The sequence below is a fragment of the Cervus canadensis genome, chromosome 30, assembly GCF_019320065.1.
Source record: "Cervus canadensis isolate Bull #8, Minnesota chromosome 30, ASM1932006v1, whole genome shotgun sequence".
Classification (NCBI taxonomy): domain Eukaryota; kingdom Metazoa; phylum Chordata; class Mammalia; order Artiodactyla; family Cervidae; genus Cervus; species Cervus canadensis.
The window spans coordinates 3,733,671-3,759,618 of NC_057415.1; the positions used below are offsets into that span (position 1 = coordinate 3,733,671).

At 50.8% G+C, this 25,948-nt stretch overlaps 2 protein-coding genes across 2 annotated transcripts in view; one reads left to right on the top strand and one right to left on the bottom strand.

Annotated features, from left to right (window-relative positions):
* LOC122431618 overlaps positions 1 to 25,948 on the top strand; it is a 636,199-nt gene that overhangs the window by 395,638 nt on the left and 214,613 nt on the right. The window lies entirely within an intron of this gene.
* The window catches only part of LOC122432091 (liprin-alpha-1-like), a 198,840-nt gene continuing 196,854 nt past the window's right edge, over positions 23,963 to 25,948 (bottom strand). The window contains exons 6-7 of the mRNA XM_043453864.1: positions 25,165 to 25,316; positions 23,963 to 24,325 (exon numbers count right to left, since the gene is read on the bottom strand). Of these exons, the coding sequence (XP_043309799.1) occupies positions 23,995 to 24,325; positions 25,165 to 25,316 (483 nt within the window). The 3' untranslated portion in view covers positions 23,963 to 23,994. The remainder of the gene's footprint in view (positions 24,326 to 25,164; positions 25,317 to 25,948) is intronic.

The following is a 25,948-nucleotide window of genomic DNA, read 5'->3' on the forward strand; positions in this document are numbered from 1 at the left end:
AGTTTATCCAACTCATAATTCACTATAGAATTTATTGTCATAATTTTTAACACTCATCCGTCCATACATTCACATTTAAGTATTATTGTTGAACCATTAGAGTTTTATAAGAATAGAATCATATATAAAATAATGACTCTTATGTCTGCTCCCTTCAAAGATCCTGCATTGGTTTTGTTTTGCTTATGGCTGCCTGTGCCAGAATTTCAGAACCATGTTTACGAGGCTCAGCTCTGTAATCTAGGGCCCTCGATTAAGACCAAGGCTGCTCTCCATTGTGTTTTACAGAAACCAGCAGCATCTGAAGGATCTCAGGGGAGAAGATGGCTGCTGGTTCCAACAGACGCCACAGAAAGTGAGTGCTTTTTTCCCGGGCAGTGGATCAGGAGAGGAGGGAGGAGGGACAGTGTCCTAATTTCTGTCTCCTAATAGCTGTTAGGGCACTCAGAGAAGGGATGGCTTGTCCCTGGACCATCAAGACTCTAATTCCCTCCCTGCCCCCTCCTCTTTTTCCCACCCTGCACCCCTCTGTCCTCTAACAGTGGCCCCTTACACCTCCCTGTCCTTCCCTCCTCCACCATCCTCTCTCCTCCCTGGTTGCTGAGGGCCAGGTTGACCCACTCTGAGACATCTGAGAGGTTGTGCTGTCCAGCGGGACACCCACTGGCCCAGGGAGGCTGTGGAGCACCTGTCCATGCATGCTAAGTCGCTTTAATCATGTCTGACTCTTTGTAACCCCATGGACTATAGCCTGCCAGGCTCCTCAGTCCATGGCATTCTCCAGGCAAGAATACTGGAGTGGGTTACCATGCCCTCCTCCAAGGATCATTCCAACCCAGGGATCGAACCCACATCTTACATCTCCTGCATTAGCAAGCAGGTTCTTTGCCGATGGCACCACTTGGGAAGGCCCGTGGAGCACCTGAACTGTGGCTAAATCTGATGAGCTGTAGTATATAAGTCAATACTGTAGTTCAAGGAGTTGGCAGAGAAAAGGACTGTAATTTGTCTCGTTAACAGTTTTTTTTTGTTTTTTTTTTGCATATTGATTACATGTTGACGGGCTTCCCTGCTGGCTCAAATGGTAAAGAATTTGCCTGTAATGCAAGAGAACAGGGTTCAGTCCCTGGGTCGGGAAGATCCCCTGGAGAAGGGAATGGCAACCCACTCCAGTGTTCTTGCCTGGAGAATCTCATGGACAGAGCCTGGCGGGCTGCAGTCCATGAAGTGACAGACTCGGACACACAGCCGAGTGACTAAGACTACATATTGCAGTGAAAATTTTAACTTACTTTTGATTGGAGGATGATCGCTTCACGGTGTTATGCTGGTTTCTTCTGTAGAGCAATATGAACCAGCCATGGGGGTACATATATCCCCACCCTCTTGAGCCTCCTTCCAGCGCCCCCATCCCACCTCCCTTAGGTTATCACAGAGCACTGGATTGAGCTCTCTGTGTTATAAAGCAACTTCCCATTAGCTGTCTATATTACATACTGAAATGAAATTTGTTTAGAATACTTTGAGTTAGTACCGTAGGTAATGAAAACGAGTATTGTTATTTTTCATGTTTTCAGTGTAGCTGGTACAGAATATAAACTTGTGTTGGGTGCCCTCCTTATGTACTGTGGATGGTGGGGTGCACAGCATTTCACACACACAGCATTGAATCCACAGCACAGTCCATGAGGCGGGTGGTGTTTGCTCCATTTTATGGTTAAATTCTTGCTCAGAGTCTGTCCCCATCCAGCTCTACCACAGTGTCAGGCAGTGAGGCTGAGCGGGGTGTGAGGCCAGAGACCTTCCTCCCTCCAGGCCTTTGCTTTGTCCCCAGTGCAGGGGCGGCAGCCAGGGGACCTCCCCCTCCTGAGGCAGGCAGGTGCCCTCCTCTGAGGTCTGTTGCCCCTCGCGTTCCCACCCTGTCTCCTATCACAGATGCCTTCTCCCTCTGTGACAGCAGTCTTCTCTTCCAGATGGGCCCTCATCCCCTGCTTAGGGCAGGACTCTCTGCTGACCTGGACTGCCCCCCACTGCCCTGGGGGCTGGCGAAGCCCAATGCCCAGTGCCGGTGTGGCTTGTTTCTCTGCTGCTGGGAAGCAGGTCAGGGGCGCAGAGCAGCAGGCCTACCAGCAGGGGGAGCGCCTCAGGTTCCCACCCTGAAGTCTAGGCCTGACTCGAGGGTCCTCAGACTTTGTGAAAGCCCGTTCCAACTCTGTCCCTGTGACTTTCCCCCAACCTAGGCCTGAAGCTGTTCTTCAGTGACTTTGCAGCTATCTCTCCCTTGTGACTTCTGTGATTTGCTGCTGAGGCAAATGGGCCTCACATGAAATGAGATCCTTGTGGCCAGAGAATAGGCCTGGGGTTCTCCGGACGCCGCGTGTGAAATGCTGCCAGTCACCAAGAAGGGACAGGAGACCTCAGTCAACACCTTGCTGGATGCTTGGAAATGCTGGGGCAAAGACTGACAAAAGAGACAATTCAAGAGCGCCTGCTGAACTCAGGAAAGTATTAACATGTTTATGAAGAAAGTGAGACAGGCTGTGCTGTGCCCTAAGCGTTTGAGGACCTCAATCTTTCCCTTCAGGACACACTCCTAATAGACTTCTACTTTTTATTTGTATTTGTTTGAAATTTGCCATTCATGTTAGTATGTATGCATTCAATGACGTTAACTTATAATGAAAGCGTTAGTCACTGAGTCATGTCCAACTCTTTGCGACCCCATGGACTGTAGCCCACCAGGCTCCTCTGTCCATGGGGTTTCTCCAGGCAAGAATACTGGAGTGGGTTGCCATTTCCTTCTCCAGGGGATCTTCCCTACCCAGGGATGGAACCTGGTCTCCTGCACTGCAGGCAGACTCTTTACCATCTGAGCCACCAGGGAAGCCCTGTAACTTGTAATATACATCATTAAAGTGCAAACATCTTGTATGTCTTTGTACTTTTATGTTTGTGCAGATATTTATATGTGTTGAACAAAGTTTTGGAAATATAATTTCTAGGCTGTTTATGTGGGCTACCTGGTTGAGCACTGGCAATCCAAAGCAATTAGAAATACAAAAGGAGGGCATTCCCTGGCTGTTCAGTGGGTAGGACTCTGCGCTGAGAGCCCTGAGTTCAATCCCTGGTCAGGAAGTAAGATCCCATAAGCCATGAGGCAAAAACAAACAAACAAATAAGAACCTACAAAACAGCAGCAACAACAAAGGAGAGCAAGCCCACTGCTGGGGGAATTTGACCAGTTGGGGATTGCCTGGAGACTTCTACAGGGTGCAGGCTTTAAATATGGCAACTTTATAGTTGTGTGAATATTCGTACTTTTTATAGGGAGATGTTGACAGGTGAGCAGAGCGGGAGAAGTGGCACGCCCGCGCAGCGCTGTCTGGTGTCCGTGAGCGGGGCTGTGATCCCCTGGGCTTCCTGTTGCTCACCTGGGAAGTCAGGGTGGGGTGTGGGTTAGAAATGAGTGTCTGATAGTTTCTGTGTCACGTCTGGTCTTATCACTGACCTTCATTCCATCTGGGCTCAAGGAAGAGAGGACAGGGATCTGCCATGGTTTCTGGGAGGAAGAATGGACGGGCTCCTGTGTTATGTTCAGTGTTGGCTTGCTCAGCACTAGATGGGTCCCCCTTGATACTGGTGCTCTGAGCCCAGAATTGCCTTTCTGTGTTTGAATTGGCTAATTAAGGATCTCAGCCCCTCTGTAAGCTTTGACCTTCTGCAGGAAAGACACAGAAATGCTGATTCTTAAATACTGTGAGAACTGACCTAAAATGCCTACTATATTAGGGTTTTGTCTTTTTTTTTAATTAAAAAAGTTGTGTTTTTTTTTTTTTTTACTTCTGCTAAACCTTCTCCATAGTATTCCAATCACTGCAGGATAATTTAATGGCAGAAGCAATTCTCAGGGGGTTTTTGGTCTAATCCATCTCAAGGCTTGTGTGTTGTCTTCCCTAAGGTTGACGTGACTGGTGTGGTCACAACTGGAATTGCCTAAAATTTAGGCACAAATGGATCCAGTGTGTGGAGTTCACCTGTGTTTTTAGACGGGCTGATCCCCATGGTCTTTGTGCTACATCCTTCTGGCCCTGATGTCCCTCCCTTTCCTGGAAGTCAGGTGTTTCCTGTCTTTGCTGTTTCTTCTGTGAGGACACTCTGCCTTCATCCCCAGAAGGAGATAGAAACGAATTCTTGGGACTTCCCTGGTGGTTCAGTGGTTAAGACTCTGCACTCCCAATGCAAGGAGCCCGGGTTCAATCTCTGGTTGGGGAGCTGAGGTCCCACGTACCACAGCTAAGCACGTGCTCTGCAACTACTGAGCCCACGTGCTGTAGAGCCTGCACATCACGACTAGAGAAGCCCGTGTGCTGCAGTGAAGAGTCTGCACAGCTGAAATAAATAAGATACCATAAAATTTGAAACTGTCACCTGTATACTACAAAAAGCATGTCCATTTGTAAAACCGTTTAAAAAAGTAGTCAAGTGTTAGGTCACTTGTCCCTTTCTCAGAAGACTTCCTTGAGTGCCCATCTAAAGTATCAGCCTTGTCAGTATTTGTCATGTATATTCATTTGTACACGTTTCTTGTGTGTTTTACTACTGAGAATCTTCAAGAAACGTGAAACTTGACTCCTTTGTTACTTTCCTGTGGGTGCTTAGTCGCTCAGTCGTGTCCGACTCTGCGACCCCGTGAACTATAGCCTACCAGACTCCTCTGTCCATGGGATTGATTCTCCAGGCAAGAATACTGGAGTGACTTGCCATTTCCTACTCCAGGGGATCTTCCCGATCCAGGGATTGAACTCGCGTGTCCTGTGTCTCCTGCATTGCAGGCGAGTTCTTTGCCTGCTGAGCCGTCCGGGAAGCATTACTGCTTTATGCCAATGCAAGTGTGACAATTTAAAGTTTACTTGAAGACTGGATGCCTGTTGAGGTTCCTCCCCAGTAATGAATGTGACCAAATTAAATGTGCAATGTCATACAGAAATTTTATAATTTTATGTAAACGTGCAATTTTATGATTTTGAACCAAATTGAATATTCAGTGTTATATACAAATTTTGCAATTTTCTATAAATATGCAATTTAAAGAATTTGTGGTCAAATATGCAATGTTATATAAAAATTTTATATAAATAAGCAATTGGATGAATTTGTGACCAAAATAAATGGCAGTTACATAGAAATTTTGCAATTTTATGTAAATATGCAATTTTATGACTGTAACCAAATTAAACATGTGCTGTTATATACAAATATTATAATTTTATATAGTTTTATACATTTTGACAAATGTGGAATGTTATAACAAGTATAAGAACTATTAAAATTATGAAATTATAGTTTTCTATAAATATAGTTTTATGAATTTGTGACCAAATTAAATATGTAATTTTACATAACAAGAGGCATCTGCGTGTGTGTTTTCCCCATCCTCTGGTTCTCTGGAGCAGTTCTGAGTGAAGGGCACAGCGCTGTGTTCTTGTGTGACCCGCTCCTTCCCTCTCCCCTTTATGCCTCAGGCTCATCCTGCATGGGTGTGTCTCCTGCTCTGACTCAAGACTTCCAGGTGCCAGAGTCCTGGGGGCCTGGAACTCAGCCCCTCCTCCGCCCACCTCCTCCCTGCTCTTCCCCTGGGAGAGGGGCCCCAGCCTGCCGGGCCCTGAACGGCCTCCCTCCTGTGGTGTCTCTGAGTCCTGTCTGGGCCTGCTGGACTCCCTGGACGTGCAGACCGGCTCTGAGAGCTGTTGGGAAGGGCTGGTGGTGCCCGGCTTGCTGGGCTTCTTCTGTGGCCCCTCACTTGTGAGCCCCCTGCCACTACGGGGCCACCTTCCCCTTCTGTCCCTGCTGTCCTTTCTTCATCCTCATCACAGTGGGTCTGGTGGCTCAGCCCTGCAACCTCATGGAGACCCAACTCCCTTCCCCTGGACCTTAGGGTAGGATCCCCCACCCACCTAGATTTCCTGGGGGAGCCCAGTGGTCCCACCCCTGTCCCCTTCCCCGGAGCAAAGGTGCTAGTGCAGATCTGCAGACCCCCCTGACTGCCCCCACTCCTGCCTGTGAGCGACTCCATATTACATCAGGAGTGGGAAGAAAAATACTTTAATCACAAATCAGGAGAAAGAGGTGAATTTATAATTACTTTAAATACTTGAAAAGCAGTGTTGCCTGGCAAGTCCCAGTCCATGGGGTCACAAGGAGTCGAACATGACTGAGCAACTAACATTTCACATATGGGATGCGTCTGAGCAGTTCTGCAGGATAGGTAAGAGCACGTATTAGTGGAAATCACCCGAAAACTTAGTGTTTTAAAACTACAGCCTTATTCTTGTTCACTCAGTCACGTCCGACTCTTTGTGATCCCATGGACTGCAGCATGCCAGACTTCCCTCTCCTTCACCATCTCGCAGAGTTTGCTCTAACTCCTGTCCACTGAGTTGGTGATGCCATCCAACCATCTCACCCTGTCAACCACTTCTTTTCATGCCTTCAATCTTTCCCAGCATCACTCTTTTCAAGTGAGTCGGCTCTTCCCATCAGGTGGCCAAAGTATTGGAGCTTCAGCCTCAGTCCTTCCAATGAATATTCAGGGTTGATATCTTTCAAGATTGACTGGCTTGATCTCCTTGCTGTCCAAGGGACTCTCAAGAGTCTTCTCCAACACCACGGTTAAAAAGCATCAGTTCTTCGGTGCCCAGCCTTCTTTATGGTCCTACTTTCACATCCGTACATGACTACTGGAAATACTATAGTGTTGACCAGACGGATCTTTGTCAGCAAGGTGATGTCTCTGCTTTCTAATATGGCATCTAGGTTTGTCACAGCCTTTATTACATCACCATTTCTAATGGTTCAGTGTAGTTTGGTTCTCTGATACTGAGTCTCACCAGACTGGGGCTGTGAGGAATGGAATGGAAAAGATACCTGTGCTTCCAAGCTTACACAAGAGGTAGGGGCTGGATTCAGTTCTTGGGGGCAGATGGCAGGAGGCTGTCCTTTGTCCCTGTGATGTGGGCATCTCCATTTATTGTTTATTGTGATGTGGGCCTCTCCATTTATTATTAGTCACTCTGTTTAATATTAGTCACTCAGTCATGTCAGACTCTTTGTAACCCCATGGACTGTAGCCTACCAGGCTCCTATGTCCGTGGAATTCTTCAGGCAAGAATACTTGAGTGGGTTGCTATTTCCTTCTCCAGATCTTCCCAACCTAGGGATCACACCCAAGTCTCCTGCACTGGCGGACGGATTCTTCACGGCTGAGCCACCAGGGAAGCCCAGTCCTCTCCACGTGTGTATGTACATGCTAAGTCTCTTGAGCTGTGTCCGACCCTTTGCGACCCTATGCCAGGCCCCCTCTGTCCATGGAATTCTCCAGGCAAGAATACTGGTGTGGGTTGCCATGCCTTCCTCCAGGCGATCTTTCCGATTGAGGAACTGAACTGGCATCTCTTAGGTCTCTAGCAATGGCAAGCAGGTTCTTTACCCCAAGTGCCACCAGGGAAGCCCGGGCCTCTCCATAGGGCTGCACAAAACATAGCAGCTTGTTTCATCAGAGCAAGTGAGTGACTGGGTGCGGGGGTTGGGGGGGGTGGGGGGCAAGTCACCATCCTTTGATCCTGATCTTGAGACATCCCACTGCTTCTGTTGATCCATTTCTTGGTATTTTCTCTGAAATGCTGACAGGTCTGAGATCCTACTTGCGAGTTAACAAGTTACCACAGTTATTTATGTGAGTCTTTATGAGTGTGCATGTATACCTGGGTAGCATGTATATACCAGTATACAAGTGTATATGTATGTATACAAACGTACATGCTAGCCAACTGTACACATACCATCCCATTGTGAGATCTCTGGATCAAGGATCAGACTGTTTCGTTGCTGAGTAAACTTCGCCCTGGTACCCCATGGGGGGAGAGGGTAGAGGCACATGTACCTGTGTGTGCAGTGGGGTTTATGCATAAATTCCAGGTTATGAAACTCAGAGCTTAAATAGATGGCTGACACATCTACCCCTGCTCTCCTCCTCAGTAAGAAAGATCCTGTATTTTCTTCTGGAATAGAAACAAAGTCTCTTTTGGAGGAAAGAAGCCTAGAATGTGACTACACATCCCTGAAGGGCAGGGGACAACCTCTAGTCCCTACAGGGCAGTAGCCAACCTCTCCCTTCTAAGGCGTGTCAATCATTTGTGCTTGTTGCATGCTAAGTCGCTTCAGTCATGTCTAACTCTTTGCAACCTTATGGACCTTAACCCACCAGGCTTCTCTATTCATGGGATTCGCCAGGCAAGAATACTGGAGTGGATTGCCGTGCTCTCTTCCAGAGGATCTTCTTGACCCAGAGATGGAACAGGCATCTCTTAGATCTCCTGCATTGACAGGCAGGGTTCTTTACCACTAGCACCACCTGGGAAGTCCTGTTAACCATTCAAACAGCCTTTAAGCAAAGTTGCCCACAATCTTTGCTGAAAAAACTTAAACTTTAAGCAAATCTGAAAAACGTCATGTCCATTTGATTAATTGAAAATAATAGGATTAAAGGCCGGAAATTTGTCCCCAGTAGTCAAGATAAGCAGGGTGCACACAGTCTCTCTGCCTGGATGTTAAACATTCCCTCTATGGAATTTCATTAAATACATAAACTTTGAAAGGTTTTTTGACATCTCCCAATAGTTTGCGTTGGACAAATAGAAAATACAAAACTCAGTTTTTGGAACAGATTTCCACAAAAACATGAAGTGACTTTTCACTCATCCCTTTCCTGGGTCCTGACTCATCTTTCCCTGTATTTCTTGACTCCTCAGACTTGGGTTTTACTCTTGTCTCAGCACTTGACTACTCTTCCTCCGGTTTGTCTTTCCTGTCCCCTTGGGCACACCTCATGCTCTCCCTGCTGAATTACAGCAAAAGGTCTCTGGCTTTGACAGCTGTCTCCGTCCTCCCTTATGCTACGATCCCATAGGAGTCTGGAATCTTCCTGATTCAAACCACTTCCCAGGATTTCCACCTTTCCCTTCCTGCAGAGTGTCCAGACAATGTCTTATTAAGCACTTGGCTTTTGCTCCATTCTCTGAGTTGCTGAAACCATTTCCACACTAATGACCATTTTAGTCTACCCATTAGCCTTGTTAAATAATCATGGATTATAGAGACATTTGGGCTTCTCCAGTGGCTCAGATGGTGAGGAATCTGCCTGCAATGCAGGAGACCTGGGTTCAATCCCTGGGTTGGGAAGATCCCCTGGAGAAGGGGATGGCAACCCATTCCAATGTTCTTGTCTGGAGAATCCCATGGACAGAGCAGCCTGGCAAGCTACAGTTCATGGGTTGCAAAGAGTCAGACACAACTGAGTGACGAACACACATATAGACATTTATGTGACAAAATGTTTCTGTAGTATCATTCAAATGTCAAAAACTTCAAAATAATTTAAATGCTCCCAACGGGATTCTGGTTAAGCTACTGGTGTTAGACCCATACAGTATGTTAGGGAGTTATCAAAAGTAACATTGTAGCAAAATAATTAAAAGAAAAAATGTAATAAAAAGAAAAGTGTTTAAAAATGTTAAGAGGAAAAGACAAGATTAACAGTATTTACCTGTGGTGGTTTTAAGGCAGGTGCACACATTCTTTGATCTTTTTCTTTCAAGATATATAGCTGAACATGGGGTGCAATTAGTGACTCATCTGTAATCATTAGGACAAGGCAGAGGTGGCTATACATGACCAGTTGCTAGAACTGGGATCTCTCTTCTGGATCAAAGGGCCAGCAACAAGCCATCACAGCAAACAGTTCCTCAGCACAGTGCAGTAACCATCTTTTAGGGCACGCAACCATGTCAAAGGCGGCCATGTCCATGTAGGGCATTTGGCCCAGAGTCAAAAGCTAGTTCCCACAGCATCACTCTGAAGGCCCACAGGTCACTGGCACTGGAGAACTCATTATTAACCAGACTTTCAAGGGCCGTCCACCGAACCCACCTGTTTTCACTGTCCCCCAGGCAATGATAGTCCATGGGGAACAAGTCTCTGGAGACAGCATTGTCTGTGATCTTAACTTGAAGTGTGTCCTCAGTGATACAGTTCCTAGCAGCCACATCTTGGTGGATGACGTCCCTTCTGGACAGATAGCTCATTCCCTAGGCAATCTGAACAGTCATGTGAACCAAGTATTGTTGAGAAACCGCCTGTGGAGTATGGGCCTCTACTAATTGGCACTGCCATAAAAACAACCTAAGATTCCCCCAATTCATGTAAGGCAATATCCCCATGGGCTTTTCTCCTTCTACATATACCCCGGTGATAGGAAGATTTCTGTGATGAAGACCTTGTAGCTTACAACTCTCAGTGAGCATCACTGTCACCTGAATTTCAGAGGCCTGATCTTTCAGTGTTTTTACAAATACTTGCTTTTCTTTATTTGGATCTTTTTCTTTCTTTCTTTTGGCCACAGACTTTATTGTTTGAATATTTGCAACTATTATTCTACACACTTTTAATTTCTTCCAAAACTCTATGCTCCATATTGCTAGGTCACGTCACTCTCCATTTTATTCTACATTTCCCTCAAGCAGTGTTTCCCCAAATCACAATCTGCCTGATTGTGGATTGTTGTTGTTCAGTTGCTAAGTTGTGTCTGACTCTTTGTGATGTCATGGACTGTAGGCCACCAAGCTCCTCTGTCCATGAGATTTCCCAGGCAAGAATACTGGAGTGGGTTGCCATTCCTTCTCCATATTGGGATCTTTGTCACCTACTAAACTCCCATGGAAAATATGCTCAAAATACCTTATTGAAGTTCACCTTTTAGAGTTCTCCTCTCCCTGGATATTGCAATATCCTTCACCTTAGCGTTGGCCTCCAAAAGAGTGACACTTCTCAGGTCATTCTTCTGTCTTCTTTGAAGACAGAACCCTGCTTGAGTGAAAATAAAAACAAAAAACCAAACTCTATTGCTATGTCAGATACGATATCATTAACATGGTTCAGAAGTGATGATGCAAAACAATTTGTTAAACAAAAGAATGTTATTATGCAATCTGAGACAAAATGCACTCAGGAGTGAGTCTGGAATCAGAAGCAGCTTTGTATTTGTTGGACTGTGATCCTCAGCCACTTTTGCCAGAACACGCAGAACAGACGGGTCTGGTGCCCTGTGTGCTGGGCTGCAGGCCCAATTTCTTAACACAGGACAGGTTACCTGGGCCAACCAGCCCTGTGCCCAGTGGGCAAAGCTGTCACTCTCCCGGCCTCACGGGGCTAGCGGGAGGGACTCACTGAAGACAAAGTGCCACGGGTTACGCTTCAGAGGGGTGTGATGCAGGAGAAGGGTGCCCATTTTATTGACTGCAGCCCCATCCACTTCTTCTTCCATCTTCCTGGCTTCCTCCAATTCTCCTGGATTTAACACCAATTAACCTCAACGTTGGCCCCTTACCTAAATTTCTCAAGAATTTGATCTGGTTATAAATAGGAGGAGGAAAAAATAAATAAATAAATAAACCTTTTTCTGTGCTCAAAGACTCTGCATAACCATCCTGCTTTTAAAAAACAGAGTATAGCACCAGAACACTACATCTTATTCCCTTTCATTTCCTTTTATAATAGTTGAAAATAACATGAGGTGCTCTGGCCGAAAGTCAAGCTTGCTCTAGGCCCATGACTACCCAATAAAGCCACAATTACACAAAGGCTCTGCAGAGCTCCACCTTCTCACCCCACGGCACAAACCCCAGTTCCAAGCTAGAGACCTGGGCCAGGATGCATTTCTCGGCCAGCCTACTCAAGATGGATGCTTATTTAACTCTTACCTTCTTCTAAGCAAAAGCAGGAAATCTGGAAATTAGTTTTCTAAAATAAAGCAAGGCACGTTCAGGAGATGGTTAAAATGGCAATAATTTCAAATTAATTATTTTTTTTAGGTCATTTGAGGTGCTGGGGAAGACTCATGAGAGTCCCTTTGGACAACAAGGATTTTGGCCAACTGATGGGAAGAACTGATTCATTGGAAAAAACCCTGATGCTGGGAAAGATTGAGGGCAGGAGGAGAAGGGAGTGACAGAGGATAAGATGGTTGGATGGCATCACCAACTCAGTGGACCTGAGTTTGAGTAGACTCTGGGCGATAGTGAAGGACAGGGAAGCCTGGCATGCTGTGGTGCATGGGGTCACAGAGTCGGACACAACTGAGTGACTGAATAACAACAAATGAGGATTAAAGTCATGTACATTGGATGCTCAGTGTATGGGACCATTGAATAAATTCACTGTTACTGCTGAATCACTGTGATTACTGTAAATGTAGAAACTGCCTGGAATTCCCCTTTCAAAAAAAAAATTTTTTTATTTTTTTTAGGACTTCAATGTTGGGCCTGTGCTTAAGCGTCCACCTGCCAATGCAGGGGACACAGGTTCCATCCTTGGTCCAGGGATATCCCACATGCCATGAGGCAACTAGGCCAGTGTGCCACAGCTACTGAAGCCCACACGCCCTGCAGCCCATGCTCCAAAACAAGAGAATCCACATCAGTGAGAAGCCCGTGCATTGTATCTAGAGAAAGCCTGAGCATAGCAATAAGATCCAGCGCAGCCAAAAATAAATAAGCGAAATTAAAAAAAAAAAGATTGGTACCTGTCTAAAAAAATTAGCATTGTTCAAGGTAATGCTTGCTTACAAGCATTTGGTTTGTTGGGAGAAACCACTTGCTCTGGTCTCAGCAGTGCTGTGTCCACAGCGTGTGTCCCTTTAGTCCTGTTTGTGCTTTTCTTCATGGCTCATTAAATGGTGTTTTTCCCCCACAGCAGTAAGTTTGAATTATTGTACCACTTTGCAGTTACAAGCATAATGTAGATGGATCATACACTATATAACCTGTGCAATTTATAAATGAGATTATGCTTACATAAAGAAATGATCCTCTAAGTGTAGAATTAATGGGCTTTTGACACAATATCCTTTCTGTGTTGGTGCTTGTATTTAACACTGTAAATCTCATCAGCTTTTGCATGGTTAATGTCTCTACTAGACTCTTACAAAGTATCTTCTATGGTTCATAAAATGTGAAGACTTCACTTGCAATTATGCTAGCTTTCATTCTTACACATTTTTATAGGGTACCTGCTTTAATGAATTTATTTTCAGAAGTTTTAAATCAAATTCTAGGTAAGGATTTTACATTAATGTCCAATAGGTGGTTAGATTTGTTCAGTGTTAAAATAGGTATTATGGTAACTTCCTCATCAGTTAAATTACTGTTTTAAAGTATAACATGTTTTTTATTAAGAGAAATAGGTTATAGAGAAGTTTGGCTGAGAACAGACAGCTGTTGAGGCCCTTTTATGTACAGGATACTCTGCTTTAATAAATCACGATGTTGTATCAGACTCGTATCTTCCTGAGTAATAATTTATAGTGTTTCTCTAGTAAATCTTGAATAGCTTATTTAACTTCTGTGGTCAAAAAAAAAAAAAAAATGTTTTGTTTCCAGCTACTGTTCTCTAAGTCTTAATGTCACTTATAGGTTTGCCATCATTTTTGCTTTCCTGTATTTGCCTATACTGATTCTTGAATTTTTAGCTTCAAAGTCACAATCAACCTGGTTTCTCTCCATTTCTTTGCATGCATCTATCAGCCCAGTGATTTAAGGAAGCATCGTCGAAAGGTAAACTATTTAGTAATTTAGCATGGCTTTGTTTCTCTGTGAAGTGTTAAAGAGTGCTTATCGAGTCACATGAATGAACACTGTGTGGTTATGTACTGGTGAATAATTGACGTTTTAATGGAAGTTTTGAAACTCACCCACCACTTAAAATATGCTGATGGTTCTGTTGGGAAAAGGTCATTTGTTGAGACAATTGTAACAGTTTCCCTTTCTGCCACTTGTTTGCTTTCTAATCATCTCATGCTTATTTATAATAGACATAGTAGTATTTATTATTTTGAAAATTTTGTTTTTTTGGCCATGCTGCACAGCTTATGGGATCCTGGTTCCCCAACCAGGGATCAGACCGGTGTCCCGGCAGTGAAAGTGCCAAGTCCTAACGTCTGGACCACCATGGAATTTCCACTTAGTGTTTTCTTAAAAGCAATGACTGAATCAGAGCCATAGGTATTAGATTTGGGGGAAGCCCTCTTATGACGGGGATAGCAGTGTGCAGGAGACTCTGCCCGCCAGGCACCGTGTCGAGTGGTTTCCGAGCCTGTCATCTAATCCCGCAGACACCCAGGTGAGGTCCAGGCTGCAGTTATCCCTATTCAGCAGACGTGGACACTGAGGCTTAGAGAGGCCGGGCCCCGTGCCCAGGCTCACAAACCCAGCAGTGCGGTGCGGACTCGTCTGATCAGAGCCTGGACACTTAACCGTGGGGCCGTCCAGCCCGCTTTCCTCCAGAGGCTCTCGTGTCCCTCACAGCGTCCCTGATGGAGGGAGCGGCAGGAGGGAGCTCGCTTCCTCTCCCCTTTGGTCCCTTGGATGAGCCCCTGTTGTTGGAGTCCAGTGCCCCGAGGGCTGGCCGTCCTTCTCCCTCTCCCGCTCCCAGCCCACTGACTGAGACTCCTGGGACCTTCCCGCAGGTCTCGGGCAGCCGCGCTCCAGTTCAGGCAGCTCAGTGCCCGGGAGCCCTTCTGCTGGGCACAGCGGAGCTGCTCCATCAGCCTGGGGCTGGTGACCTGGGTGTGCCGCTCACCGGCTTTGTGGCCTGCTCTGCCCTCCTGTTAAGTGAGTACGCGGTCCTGCCCATCCTAGTCACCTGGGCACCAGGGGGGCCGGCTTCCCTCCTGGGGGAGGGCGGGCTTCCCTCCTGGGGGAGGGCAGCCAGGCTGGGGGCCCAGAGCCCTTCCTCAGGAGGAGGCCCGGGGAAAGGGCCGGCTGCGGTCCCTGACTTTGAGGCAGGTGCATGTTTCTACAGACTTCCCCTGGCTTAACCACAACCCAAATGTGTGAGACCTGTCTGGACCCTGAAGAGGTTAATCTGTTCCCCACACTGTTGCCACCACTGTCTTTCCTGTCCCCACACCCAGGACCAGCGGAAAAGCTGGGACTCCAGGAGAGATCATAATTTTTTGTTTGTTTGTTTTAGCTAGTTTATTTTTTAATTGAAGGACAATTGCTTTACAGAATTTTGTTCTTTTCTTTCAAACCTCAACATGAATTAGCCATAGGTATACATATATCCCTTCCCTTTTGAACCTCCCTCCCATTTCCCTCCCCATCCCACCGCTCTAGGTTGCTACAAGATCATCTCTTAGTGAAGACCTGGGGGTGCTTTATGTAGACCACAGTGAGTAAATTACACTGGACTGCGTGTAAGCACTTCACTGTGTAGCCCCAGTCATGTGTTACAGAGAAATACGAGCCAGACACATGGTGTTCGCATGCCGGGTTAGGTCCCTTTCCTGTGCTTCACTTGGTGTCACGGGTTCCAGTAACCTGCATCATCACTACAAAGGATCTTGGGTGGTGGTACAAGCTGTTTCCTTTTCTCCTTCAAACAGAAAGGTCTGGAAGGCTTGCTGAGAGGTTCCTTACCCTTGCTAGTGGTGCTTCTGAGCAGCATCTGGCGATGAGCAGTCCTTTCATCACGGCAGTTCGTGCCATGCAGGGTTCATGGGGCTGGCGACGCTCTGCTGTCCTGCCCGGCGGGGCCATCTGGTCGCCGCATTCCAGGGAGGGCGGAGCCCCGCTGCAGGGAGGTTCCCGTCTGGGGTCTCTGCACTCAGTCAGGTGCTCTTGCTGCCCCACGCCCCGCTTCTCTACAAGACAGTCCTTTAAGATGGCATTAAGCTAGTACAAGGCATTTTTTTGTACTTGGCGGATAGCATAGCTAATAGATTTTCAAATATGTTTGTGGTTATAATGTAAGGCCCGTATGATTGCCTTCTTTGACACAGTCTCTTGTTAGCCAATTTTATACTTAGCGCATTCACTCAGATGCCAGCTCTACGGGAAGAGGTGCAAAATGCCAAGTCCACCATCAAATCTGAAACCTCGAGCCCTGCCTCGCCTGAGTCTCTTCGGCTGGAGCAGGTGCAGACGGGGGCACTGTGCGCGGCCAGCCCCGAGGACCTCAGGGACGCCCGCAAGTAAGGGGCCTGCGCGCCTCGTCAGTTTCAGGAGCCCTGCGCCTCTTGTCTTGAAAGAGTTGGAAGGATGATTTTAAAGGAATTGCACTGGATGCGGTGCCTGTGTTTAGTGGTGAACTTCAGATGCTGGGGGAAAAGAGCTCAGGGACCTCAGTGATTTTAGAAAATGTCCATCTCTGCGGATTGACTCCTGTGGGAGCTTTCTTCCTGCTCTTGCTAGAGGTCTGCCCGTCCGGGGCGCGTTCCTGATGGTGACGGCCCCGTGCCTCTCAGGTTCGCTCTTGAGGGTCCCTCCCTTTTCCTCAAGGGTCTCCTCTCAGGAGACTCTGTCCCCTCCTGTGGCTGACACTGTCCTCATTCGACCACCACCTGCTGAACTCCCGGCCTGAGCCAGGAAGCCCCCGACGGAGGGCACGAGTGGTCTCCTGACCAGCAGCCCTGCACGGTGACTGTCGCTCTCCTGCCACGGCCGGGGACGGTCACCCTGCGGGAGGCGGGGGGAGCTGCCCAGAGCTGGGGAGCTCGACTTCTCTGGGAGCCTCATCACCTGACAAGCGGTGACCCTGAGGGAGGGTCGGAGCGCCCTCTGCACCGGCTGGCCTGGAGTCAAGCCCTCCTCGGGGGCAGCTCCAGTCAGAGACACTCAGCTTCCTGGGGCGGATGTCTGTGGCTGGGAGCCCCCATTGCTCATGTGGAGTGTGGTTGGTGAAGCGGACGCCACTGTCTGCTCCAGGTGGAGGCACGGGTGTTGCTGGTGGCCGGTTCTATCAGTCAGTCTTGGGGAGGGGGTGTGTGTTTGCATGAGGGCGCCGGTTAAAGGGTGTTTTCTGTCCCTGAAGCTCGACAGGCTCTCAGGACGGCCCCGGGGGCAACCCCAGCATCAACAGCAGCCAGGACTCGGTGCACGAAGCCCCGAAGAAGGGCCAGCAGGTCCTCCATCGGCCGCTTGTTTGGCAAGAAGGAAAGGGGTCGGCCTGGACACCCCGGTAAGGAGGCCTTAGGACCAGGTGGGTGCTTCCCCGTTCAGAGGAGGAGGGCCTGCAGGCATGTCCCTTCTGTGTCTCCCCCGCTGCCCCATGAGGCTCCTGTCACTCACGCTCGGGGTCCTCCCGGGAGCAGGAGCGGAGAAGGCGTCTGTCTTCTCGGTGGGTCCGAGATGATCAGATGAGTTAATGAGTGGGTGGGGGGATGGATGGATGGATGGATTAGTGAGTGGATGGATCGATGAACCGATGGCTGGCTCAATGGGTGGATGAACGGAGGATGGAATGAATAAAGCAGATGTTTATACTCCAGTGCTAGAAACATATTCTGTGAAGTTGATTGAGTAGGAGCTGGGCAATGATTGTTTCCCCCAGAACACTGACAAGTGTTTGGAAATGGCCCAAGTGCTCATCAATGAGGGGTGAGGTACAATCTGTGGACACCCAGCAAGGAACAGCCCTCCTCCTCCTTCCTGCCACCTTCCCCATCCCCAGGAGCTCTCAGGGGTTCTGCCCATGCCCCCCACCCCACACCACAGCGACACACGTCTTCCTGGGGTCTCCTCATCACACAGTGTTATCATCAGGCCCCATCTCGCTCGCTTGGCTTCATCTCCTTGAGGACAGGATATATTCCTGCCTCTTCACCAGAAATTTGTTGAGTGTCTTGTTTGTGCTCGGTGTGGGAATTACAGGGGTATGTAAACCAGATGTGGTCTGGACCACAGTTAAGTGACAAGAGAGAAAAAGGAGCAGGTTATTGAATTCTATCCCTCTTATTAATAAATACAACGCTGAGATGGTGGTGCATTGATTATATACCAGATGCTGGATGTGCCCGTTCCCAAGCAGGTGCTGCCACCTCCCCATTTACAGAGGAAGACACAGTGATGGTCACGCGGTCAGGGAGTGGTGAGGGCAGCTTCACACCCACGCAGTGGGACCATGCACTTTGCCGAGCCCCAGCCACCTCTCTGGTGGATGCAACAGGAATGAGATGGTTCTATGGCATCACTGATTGAATGGACATGAGTTTGAGCAAACTCCAGGAGATAGTGAAGGACAGGAAAGCCTGGAGTGCTGCAGTCCACAGAGTGGCAGAGAGTCGGACAGAACTGAGTGACTGAACTAAAGCCTGGGTGTGTGCTAACCTGCTTCAGTCGTGTCTCACTCTTTGCGACCCCGGGGAATGTAGCCCACTAGCTCCTCTGTCCATGGGATTCTCCAGGCAAGAATACTGGAGTGGGTTGTCATGCCCTCCTCCAGGCCATCTTCTCGACCCAGGGACCGAAGCCACATCTCTCATTATCTCTTGCATTAGCAGGCAGGATCTTTACCGCTAGAGCCACCTGGAAAGCCACAGTGAACACTGCCAACTAGGAAATGCAGAAACGAAGGGCTGCTCCTAATTTAAACTGGAAGAGCAGCAAGTACAGGTTGTAACGAGGAAAACACACGATGAGGGACAACAGTGCCGACAGAAACAAGCAGGGATGCGTTCACCCACATAAAGAAAACATCTGTGCCATTCGGAAGAGGAGCCTGTCAACCCTTGGAGGGACAGTTGGAACCAGAACGAAAACCGAGGCCATGGTCTGCAGTGCCCACGCACACAGCCCATGTGGCGTGGTGTCACTCACCGGGCTTCCTGCGTCCCCAGAGCCGCTGACGGTAACATTTCTGAGTGTTAGGCCGGCAGCGTCCCGAGTAAGCTAAGGCATCACTGCTGTCCTTCCAGTGCTGCTGCGGGGCCCTCTGTGGGCGGCCACCCTCATCCCCTGCCCCGCCGCCCACTGGGGCCCGACTGTCCCCCTGGGATCCTTTCAGCCCTTGAGCTTGGGTGTTCCCAGCCCTCCACCACACCAGACTGGGACGCAACTCAGGACTTGGGCTTGAGTTATCAACGCGATTGTGAATCTGGAAGGACACAGTCCTGGGGCCCGTGAGACAGCAGGAGAGCAGAGCCCCCACGGGGAGGAAGCAGAGTCGGGGAGCGTGCCCACAGCCACGGCTGCCTCCTGCACAAGTGCCCCTTCGCCTCTCCCTGACCTGAAACAGAGCCCAGCTGCTGCTGCTCCGCAGGTGCTTCCTGGAGATGCACCTCCTGCAAGAGCCATTGTCCTGCGGCTCTGGGGCTGCCTCAGTGTGCTCAGGAGCACCAGACAAGCGGAGCTGCCACGCCTCATACTGGAGGTGGGGGGCCTGATAGTGGGGAACGGCCTGAGGCCGGGGGAGGGTCTGAGGGTGGGGGAGGGCATGATGATGGACTAGGGTCTCATGCTGTGGGACGGTCTGATGCGGGAGATGCCTGACGCTGAGGGAAGGTCTGATGCTGGACTAGGGCCTGATGCTGTACTAGGGCCTGATGCTGGGGGAGGGCCTGATGCTGGGGAACGTCTGATGCTGGACTAGGGCCTGATGCTGGGGGGAGGGCCTGATGCTGAACTAGGGTCTGATGCTGGACTAGGGCCTTATGCTGGGGGGAAACGACTGATGCTGGGGGGCAAACTCTGATCCTGGACTGAGGTCTGATGCTGGGTGAGGGCCTGACGCTGGAGTAGGGCCGGATGCTGGATGAGGGCCTGATGCTGGACTAGGGTCTGATGCTGGGGGAGGGCCTGATGCTGGTAAGATCTGATGCTAGGTGAGGAACTGACACTGGGGGAGGGTCTGCTGCTGGAGGAGGGCCTGATGCGGTGGACTAGGGCCTGACACTGAGGAAGGGTCTGATGCTGGGGGAGGGTCTGATGCTGGACTAGGGCCTGATGCTGGGGGAGGGTCTGATGCTGGGTAGGGTCTGATGCTGGACTAAGGCCTGACGCGGAGGGAGGGTCTCATGCTGGGTGAGGGTCTGATGCTGGGCTAGGGCCTGATGCTGGGGGAGGGCCTGATGCTGGGTGAGGGCCTGACACTGGAGGAGGGCCTCCTGAGACCCTGTGGTGGCCGGGAGCCACCTGAGACCCTGTGGTGGCCGGGAAGCTGAAAATATTTACACCCCGAAAGCTGAGCGGCCCGGTGCTGCTCCTGTCGCCCAGGCATGACCCTCAGAGTAAGGCAGCAGGCGCCCTCGGCAGAATGGAGAGTGGTCACGGACCTCTTTGTGGACACTGAGGATGCAGGACAGATGACTGACGCATGACCCAATGCCGGGCGAGGAGGCGGCTCGTCCAGCCTAGCTCCTCCCCAGGGAATCACCCCCACCTTGGCCCCCTCCTTCAATACAGTGAGGGGCCTGCCAGCGCACTACCAACTCCCCTCCTGCTTGTTTATCCGGAACTTCAGCAGCAGCGTTTAGGATCCAACCCCCACAGGTCACCACCACCTCTGACAACTCTGCAGGCAGCTGAGGGCGCGCGTTCTTCCACAGCCGGGGAGCAAAGCAGGATTTCCTTTCCAGTCTGGAGCTGTTACTTTCTCTCGCTCCCAGGCTGGATTCGATGCCCACAGCCAACAGCCGATCTGGAGCACAGCGGCCTCCAAAAACTTGTGGTAGAGACCACCCATCTGCGGCTTCAGGGGTCTCACCCAGAAAACATCAGCAAGGTAACATGGAGGCAGCAGCATGCCCAAAGGATCCGCCAGCGTGACTCTTCAACAGCAAGAAGTCAGAACTGTTCCAAAAACATGGCCAGAGTGAAAGCTTAGCGATTCGCCCAACTTTCTGATCAAAACAGCTTTGTCCCCCAGATTGGCCTTGCTCTCACACTGACGAGACTCTGTTTATGAGATAGTCAGCACCAGGCAGAGCACTGCAGGAAGCAGGGATGACACTCTGGTCATGAGAGGCGCCCCTCTCTCAAGCAGGTGGTGGCTCACCAGTGTGACAAGCCCTATCATTCTGGGCTGAGCCTGACCGGAAACAAGGCAGATGGGGTGGAATTACAGAGGAATCTGACCCCAGCTGACACCTCAGCACAGAGTAAAGGCAGACATCTCAAGTTACCCAGCCTGGGAAACGCACACCCGCTTCACTGCAGATGCAGCACACCTGCTCCAGTCTATTGTCCCCTCTGCAGGGCGGACACAGCCCCCAGCTGATCCAGCCCCCTCTCTGAGTACCAACAAAGGATGCTGCACTGTTAACAGCTTCAGTCCCACCTACTTAGACCTGCCTGTTCTCAGCCTGGTGGGCCACGGTTTGACGCCAGAGGACAGGGTCCTCTCTGAAGGTCACCAAGTGTGCGAAGGACAGCAGCACGCTAGGTGGCTGACTTTCCAGCCTCGACGTGAAACCAGGCGCTGAAACTCGGCTCTGGGCTGCAGATGGGAAGTCCAGCATCAGAGGTTGCCCCCAGCATCAGTCGTTCCCCCCCAGCATGAGGCCCTAGTCCAGCATCAGACATTCCCCCCCAGCATCAGGCCCTAGTCCAGCATCAGGCCCTCATCCAGCATCAGACATTCCCCCCAAGCATCAGTCCCTAGTCCAGCATCAGACATTCCCCCCCAGCATCAGGCCCTAGTCCAGCATCAGGCCCTCCTCCAGCATCAGACATTCCCCCCCAGCATCAGGCCCTAGTCCAGTATCAGGCCCTCTGCCAGCATCAGACCCTCGCCCAGCATCAGGCCCTCCCCTAGCATCAGGCCCTAGTCCAGCATCAGGCCCTCCTCCAGCATCAGACCCTCGCCAGCATCAGGCCCTGCCCCCAGCATTAGGCCCTCCTCCAACATCAGGCCCTAGTCCAGCATCATACCTTCCCGCAGAATCAGACCTTCCCACAGCGACAGGCACCTCCCGCATCAGACCCTCCCCCAGCATGAGACCCTAGTCCAGCATCAGGCCCTCCCCCACCCTCAGACCCTCCCCCGGCCTCAGGCCGTTCCCCACTATCAGGCCCCCCACCTCCAGTATGAGGTGTGGCAGCTCCACTTGTCTAATGCTCCTGAGCACACTCAGGGAGCCCCAGAGCTGCAGGACAATGGCTCTTGCAGGAGGTGCATCTCCAGGATGCACCTGCGGAGCAGCAGCAGCTGGGGTCTGTTTCAGGTCAAGGAGAAGCGAAGGGGCACTTGTGCAGGAGGCAGCCCTGGCTGTGGGCACGCTCCCCGACTCTGCTTCCTCCCCGTGGGGGCTCTGCTCTCCTGCTCTCTCACGGGCCCCAGGACTGTGTCCTTCCAGAGTCACAGTCGCCTTGATATCTCAAGCCCAAGTCCTGAGTTGCATCTCAGTCTGGTGTGGTGGAGGGCTGGGAACACCCAAGCTCAAGGGCTGAAAGGATCCCAGGGGGACAGTCGGGCCCCAGTGGGCAGCGGGGCAGGGGATGACGGTGGCCGCCCACAGAGGGCCCCGCAGCAGCACTGGAAGGACAGCAGCGATGCCTTAGCTCACTCGGGGACGCTGCCCGGCCTAGCGCTCAGAGATGTTACCATCAGCGGCTCTGGGGACGCAGGAAGCCCGGTGAGTGACACCACGCCACATGGGCTGTGTGCGTGGGCACTGCTGACCATGGTCTCAGTTTTCATTCCGGTTCCAACTGTCCCTCCAAGGGTTGACAGGCTCCTCTTCCGAATGGCACAGATGTTTTCTTTATGTGGATGAATGCATCCCTGCTTGTTTCTGTCGGCAATGTTATCCCTCATCGTGTGTTTTCCTCGTTACAACCTGTACTTGCTGCTCTTCCAGTTTAAATTAGGAGCAGTCCCTATTTCCTGCATTTTCTAGTTGTCAAGGTTCATTGGGGCTTTCCAGGTGGCTCTAGTGGTAAAGATCCTGCCTGCCAATGCAAGAGATAATGAGAGATGTGGGTTCGGTCCCTGGGTCGAGAAGATGGCCTGGAGGAGGGCATGACAACCCACTCCAGTATTCCTGCCTGGAGAATCCCATGGACAGAGGAGCTAGTGGGCTACAGTCCCTGGAGTCGCAAAGAGTCAGACACAACTGAAGCAGGTTAGCACACACCCAGGCTTTAGTTCAGTCACTCAGTTGTGTCCGACTCTTTGCCACTGTGTGGACTGCAGCACTCCAGGCTTTCCTGTCCTTCACTATCTCCTGGAGTTTGCTCAAACTCATGTCCATTCAATCAGTGATGGCATAGAACCATCTCATTCCTGTTGCATCCACCAGAGAGGTGGCTGGGGCTCAGCAAAGTGCATGGTCCCACTGCGTGGGTGTGAAGCTGCCCTCACCACTCCCTGACCGCGTGACCATCACTGTGTCTTCCTCTGTAAATCGGGAGGTGGCAGCACCTGCTTGGGAACGGGCACATCCAGCATCTGGTATATGATCAATGCACCACCATCTCAGCGTTGTATTTATTTATAAGAGGGATAGCATTTAATAACCTGCTCCTTTTTCTCTCTTGTCACTTAACTGTGGTCCAGACCACATCTGGTTTACTTACCGCTGTAAATCCCACACCCAGCACAAACAAGACACTCACACATATCTGCCTGAAGAGGCATGAACATACTCTGTCCTCAAGCAGATGAAGCCGAGCGAGATGGGGCCTGATGATAAAACTGTGTGATGAGGAGACCCGAGGAGGACCTGTGTGGCTGTGGGGTGGGGTGGGGACATGGGCAGAACCCCTGAGAGCTCCTGGGGATGGGGAAGTTAGCAGGAAGGAGGAGGAGGGCCTGTTCCTTGCGGGGTGTCCACAGATTGTACCTCACCCCTCACTGATGAGCACTTGGGCCGTTTCCAAACACTTGTCAGTGTTCTGGGGGAAACAATCATTGCCCAGCTCCTAATCAATCAACTTCACAGAATATGTTTCTAGCACTGGAGTATAAACATTTGCTTTCTTCATTCCATCCTCCGTTCATCCACCTATCCAGCCAGCCATCTGTTCATCCATCCATCCACTCACTAATCCATCCATCCATCCACTCACAAATTCCATCCACCCATCGAGCCAGCCATCGGTTCATTGATCCATCCACTCACTAATCCATCCATCCATCCATCCATCCACCCACCCACTCATTAACTCATCCGATCATCTCGGACCCACCGAGAAGACAGACGCCTCCTCCGCTCCTGCTCCCAGGAGGACCCCGAGCGTGAGTGACAGGAGCCTCATGGAGCAGCGGGGGAGACACAGAAGGGACATGCCTGCAGGCCCTCCTCCTCTGAACGGGGAAGCACCCACCTGGTCCTAAGGCCTCCTTGCCGGGGTGTCCAGGCCGGCCCCTTTCCTTCTTGCCAAACAAGCGGCCGATGGAGCACCTGATGCCCTTCTTCTTTGGGGCTTTGTCCATGGAGTCCTGGCTGCTGTTGATGCTGGGGTTGCCCCCGGGGCCGTCCTGAGAGTCCGTCGAGCTTTGGGGAGAGAAAACGCCCTTTAACCAGCGCCCTCATGCAAACACATACCCCTCCCCAAGACCGACTGATAGAACCGGCCACCAGCAACACCCGTGCCTCCACCTTGAGCAGACAGTGGCGTCTGCCTCACCAACCACACTCCACACGAGCAATGGGGGCTCCCGGCCACAGACATCGGCCCCAGGAAGCTGAGAGTCTCTGACTGGAGCTGCCCCCGAGGAGGGCTTGACTCCAGGCCAGCCGGTGCAGAGGGCGCTCCGACCCTCCCTCAGGGTCACCGCTCGGCAGGTGACGAGGCTCCCAGAGCAGGCGAGCTCCCCCGCTCTGGGCAGCTCCCCTGCGCCTCCCGCAGGGTGACCGTCCCCGGCCGTGGCAGGAGAGCGACGGTCACCGTGCAGGGCTGCTGGTCAGGAGACCACTCCTGCCCTCCGTCGGGGGCTTCCTGGCTGAGGCCGGGAGTTCAGCAGGTGGTGGTCGAATGAGGACAGTGTCAGCCACAGGAGGGGACAGAGTCTCCTGAGAGGAGACCCTTGAGGAAAAGGGAGGGACCCTCAAGAGCGAACCTGAGAGGCACGGGGCCATCACCATCAGGAATGCGCCCCAGACGGGCAGACCTCTAGCAAGAGCAGGAAGAAAGCTCCCACAGGAGGCAATCCGCAGAGATGGACATTTTCTAAAATCACTGAGGTCCCTGAGCTCTTCTCCCCCAGCATCTGAATTTCACCACTAAACACAGACACCGCATCCAGTGCGATTCCTTTAAAACCATTCTTCCACCTCTTTCAAGACAAGAGGCGCAGGGCTCCTGAAACTGACGAGGCGCGCAGGCCCCTTACTTGCGGGTGTCCCTGACGTCCTCGGGGCTGGCCGCGCACAGCGCCCCCGTCTGCACCTGCTCCAGCCGAAGAGACTCAGGCGAGGCAGGGCTCGAGGTTTCACACTTGATGGTGTTCTTGTCATTTTGCACCTCTTCCCGTAGAGCTGGCATCTGAGGGAATGAGCTAAGTGTAAAATTGGCTAACAAGAGACTGTGTCAAAAAAGGCAATCATTCAGGCCTTACATTATAAACACAAACATATTTGAAAATCTATTAGCTATGCTATCCGCCAAGTACAAAAAAAGGCCTTGTACTAGCTTAATGCCATCTTAAAGGACTGTCTTGTAGAGAAGCGGGGCGTGGGGCAGCAAGAGCACCTGACTGAGTGCAGAGACCCCGGACCGGAGCCTCCCTGCAGGGGGGCTCCGCCCTCCCTGGAATGCGGCGACCAGATGGCCCCGCCGGGCAGGACAGCAGAGCTTCGCCAGCCCCATGAACCCTGCATGGCACCAACTGTCCTGATGAAAGGACTGTGCTCATCGCCAGATGCTGCTCAGAAGCACCACTAGCAAGGGTAAGGAACCTCTCAGCAAGCCTTCCAGACCTTTCTGTTTGAAGGAGAAAAGGAAACAGCTTGTACCACCACCCAAGATCATTTGTAGTGATGATGCAGGTTACTGGAACCCGTGACACCAAGTGAAACACAGGAAAGGCACCTAACCCGGCATGCGAACACCATGTGTCTGGCTCTTACTTCTCTGTAACACACGAGTGGGGCTACACAGTGAGGTGCTTACACGCA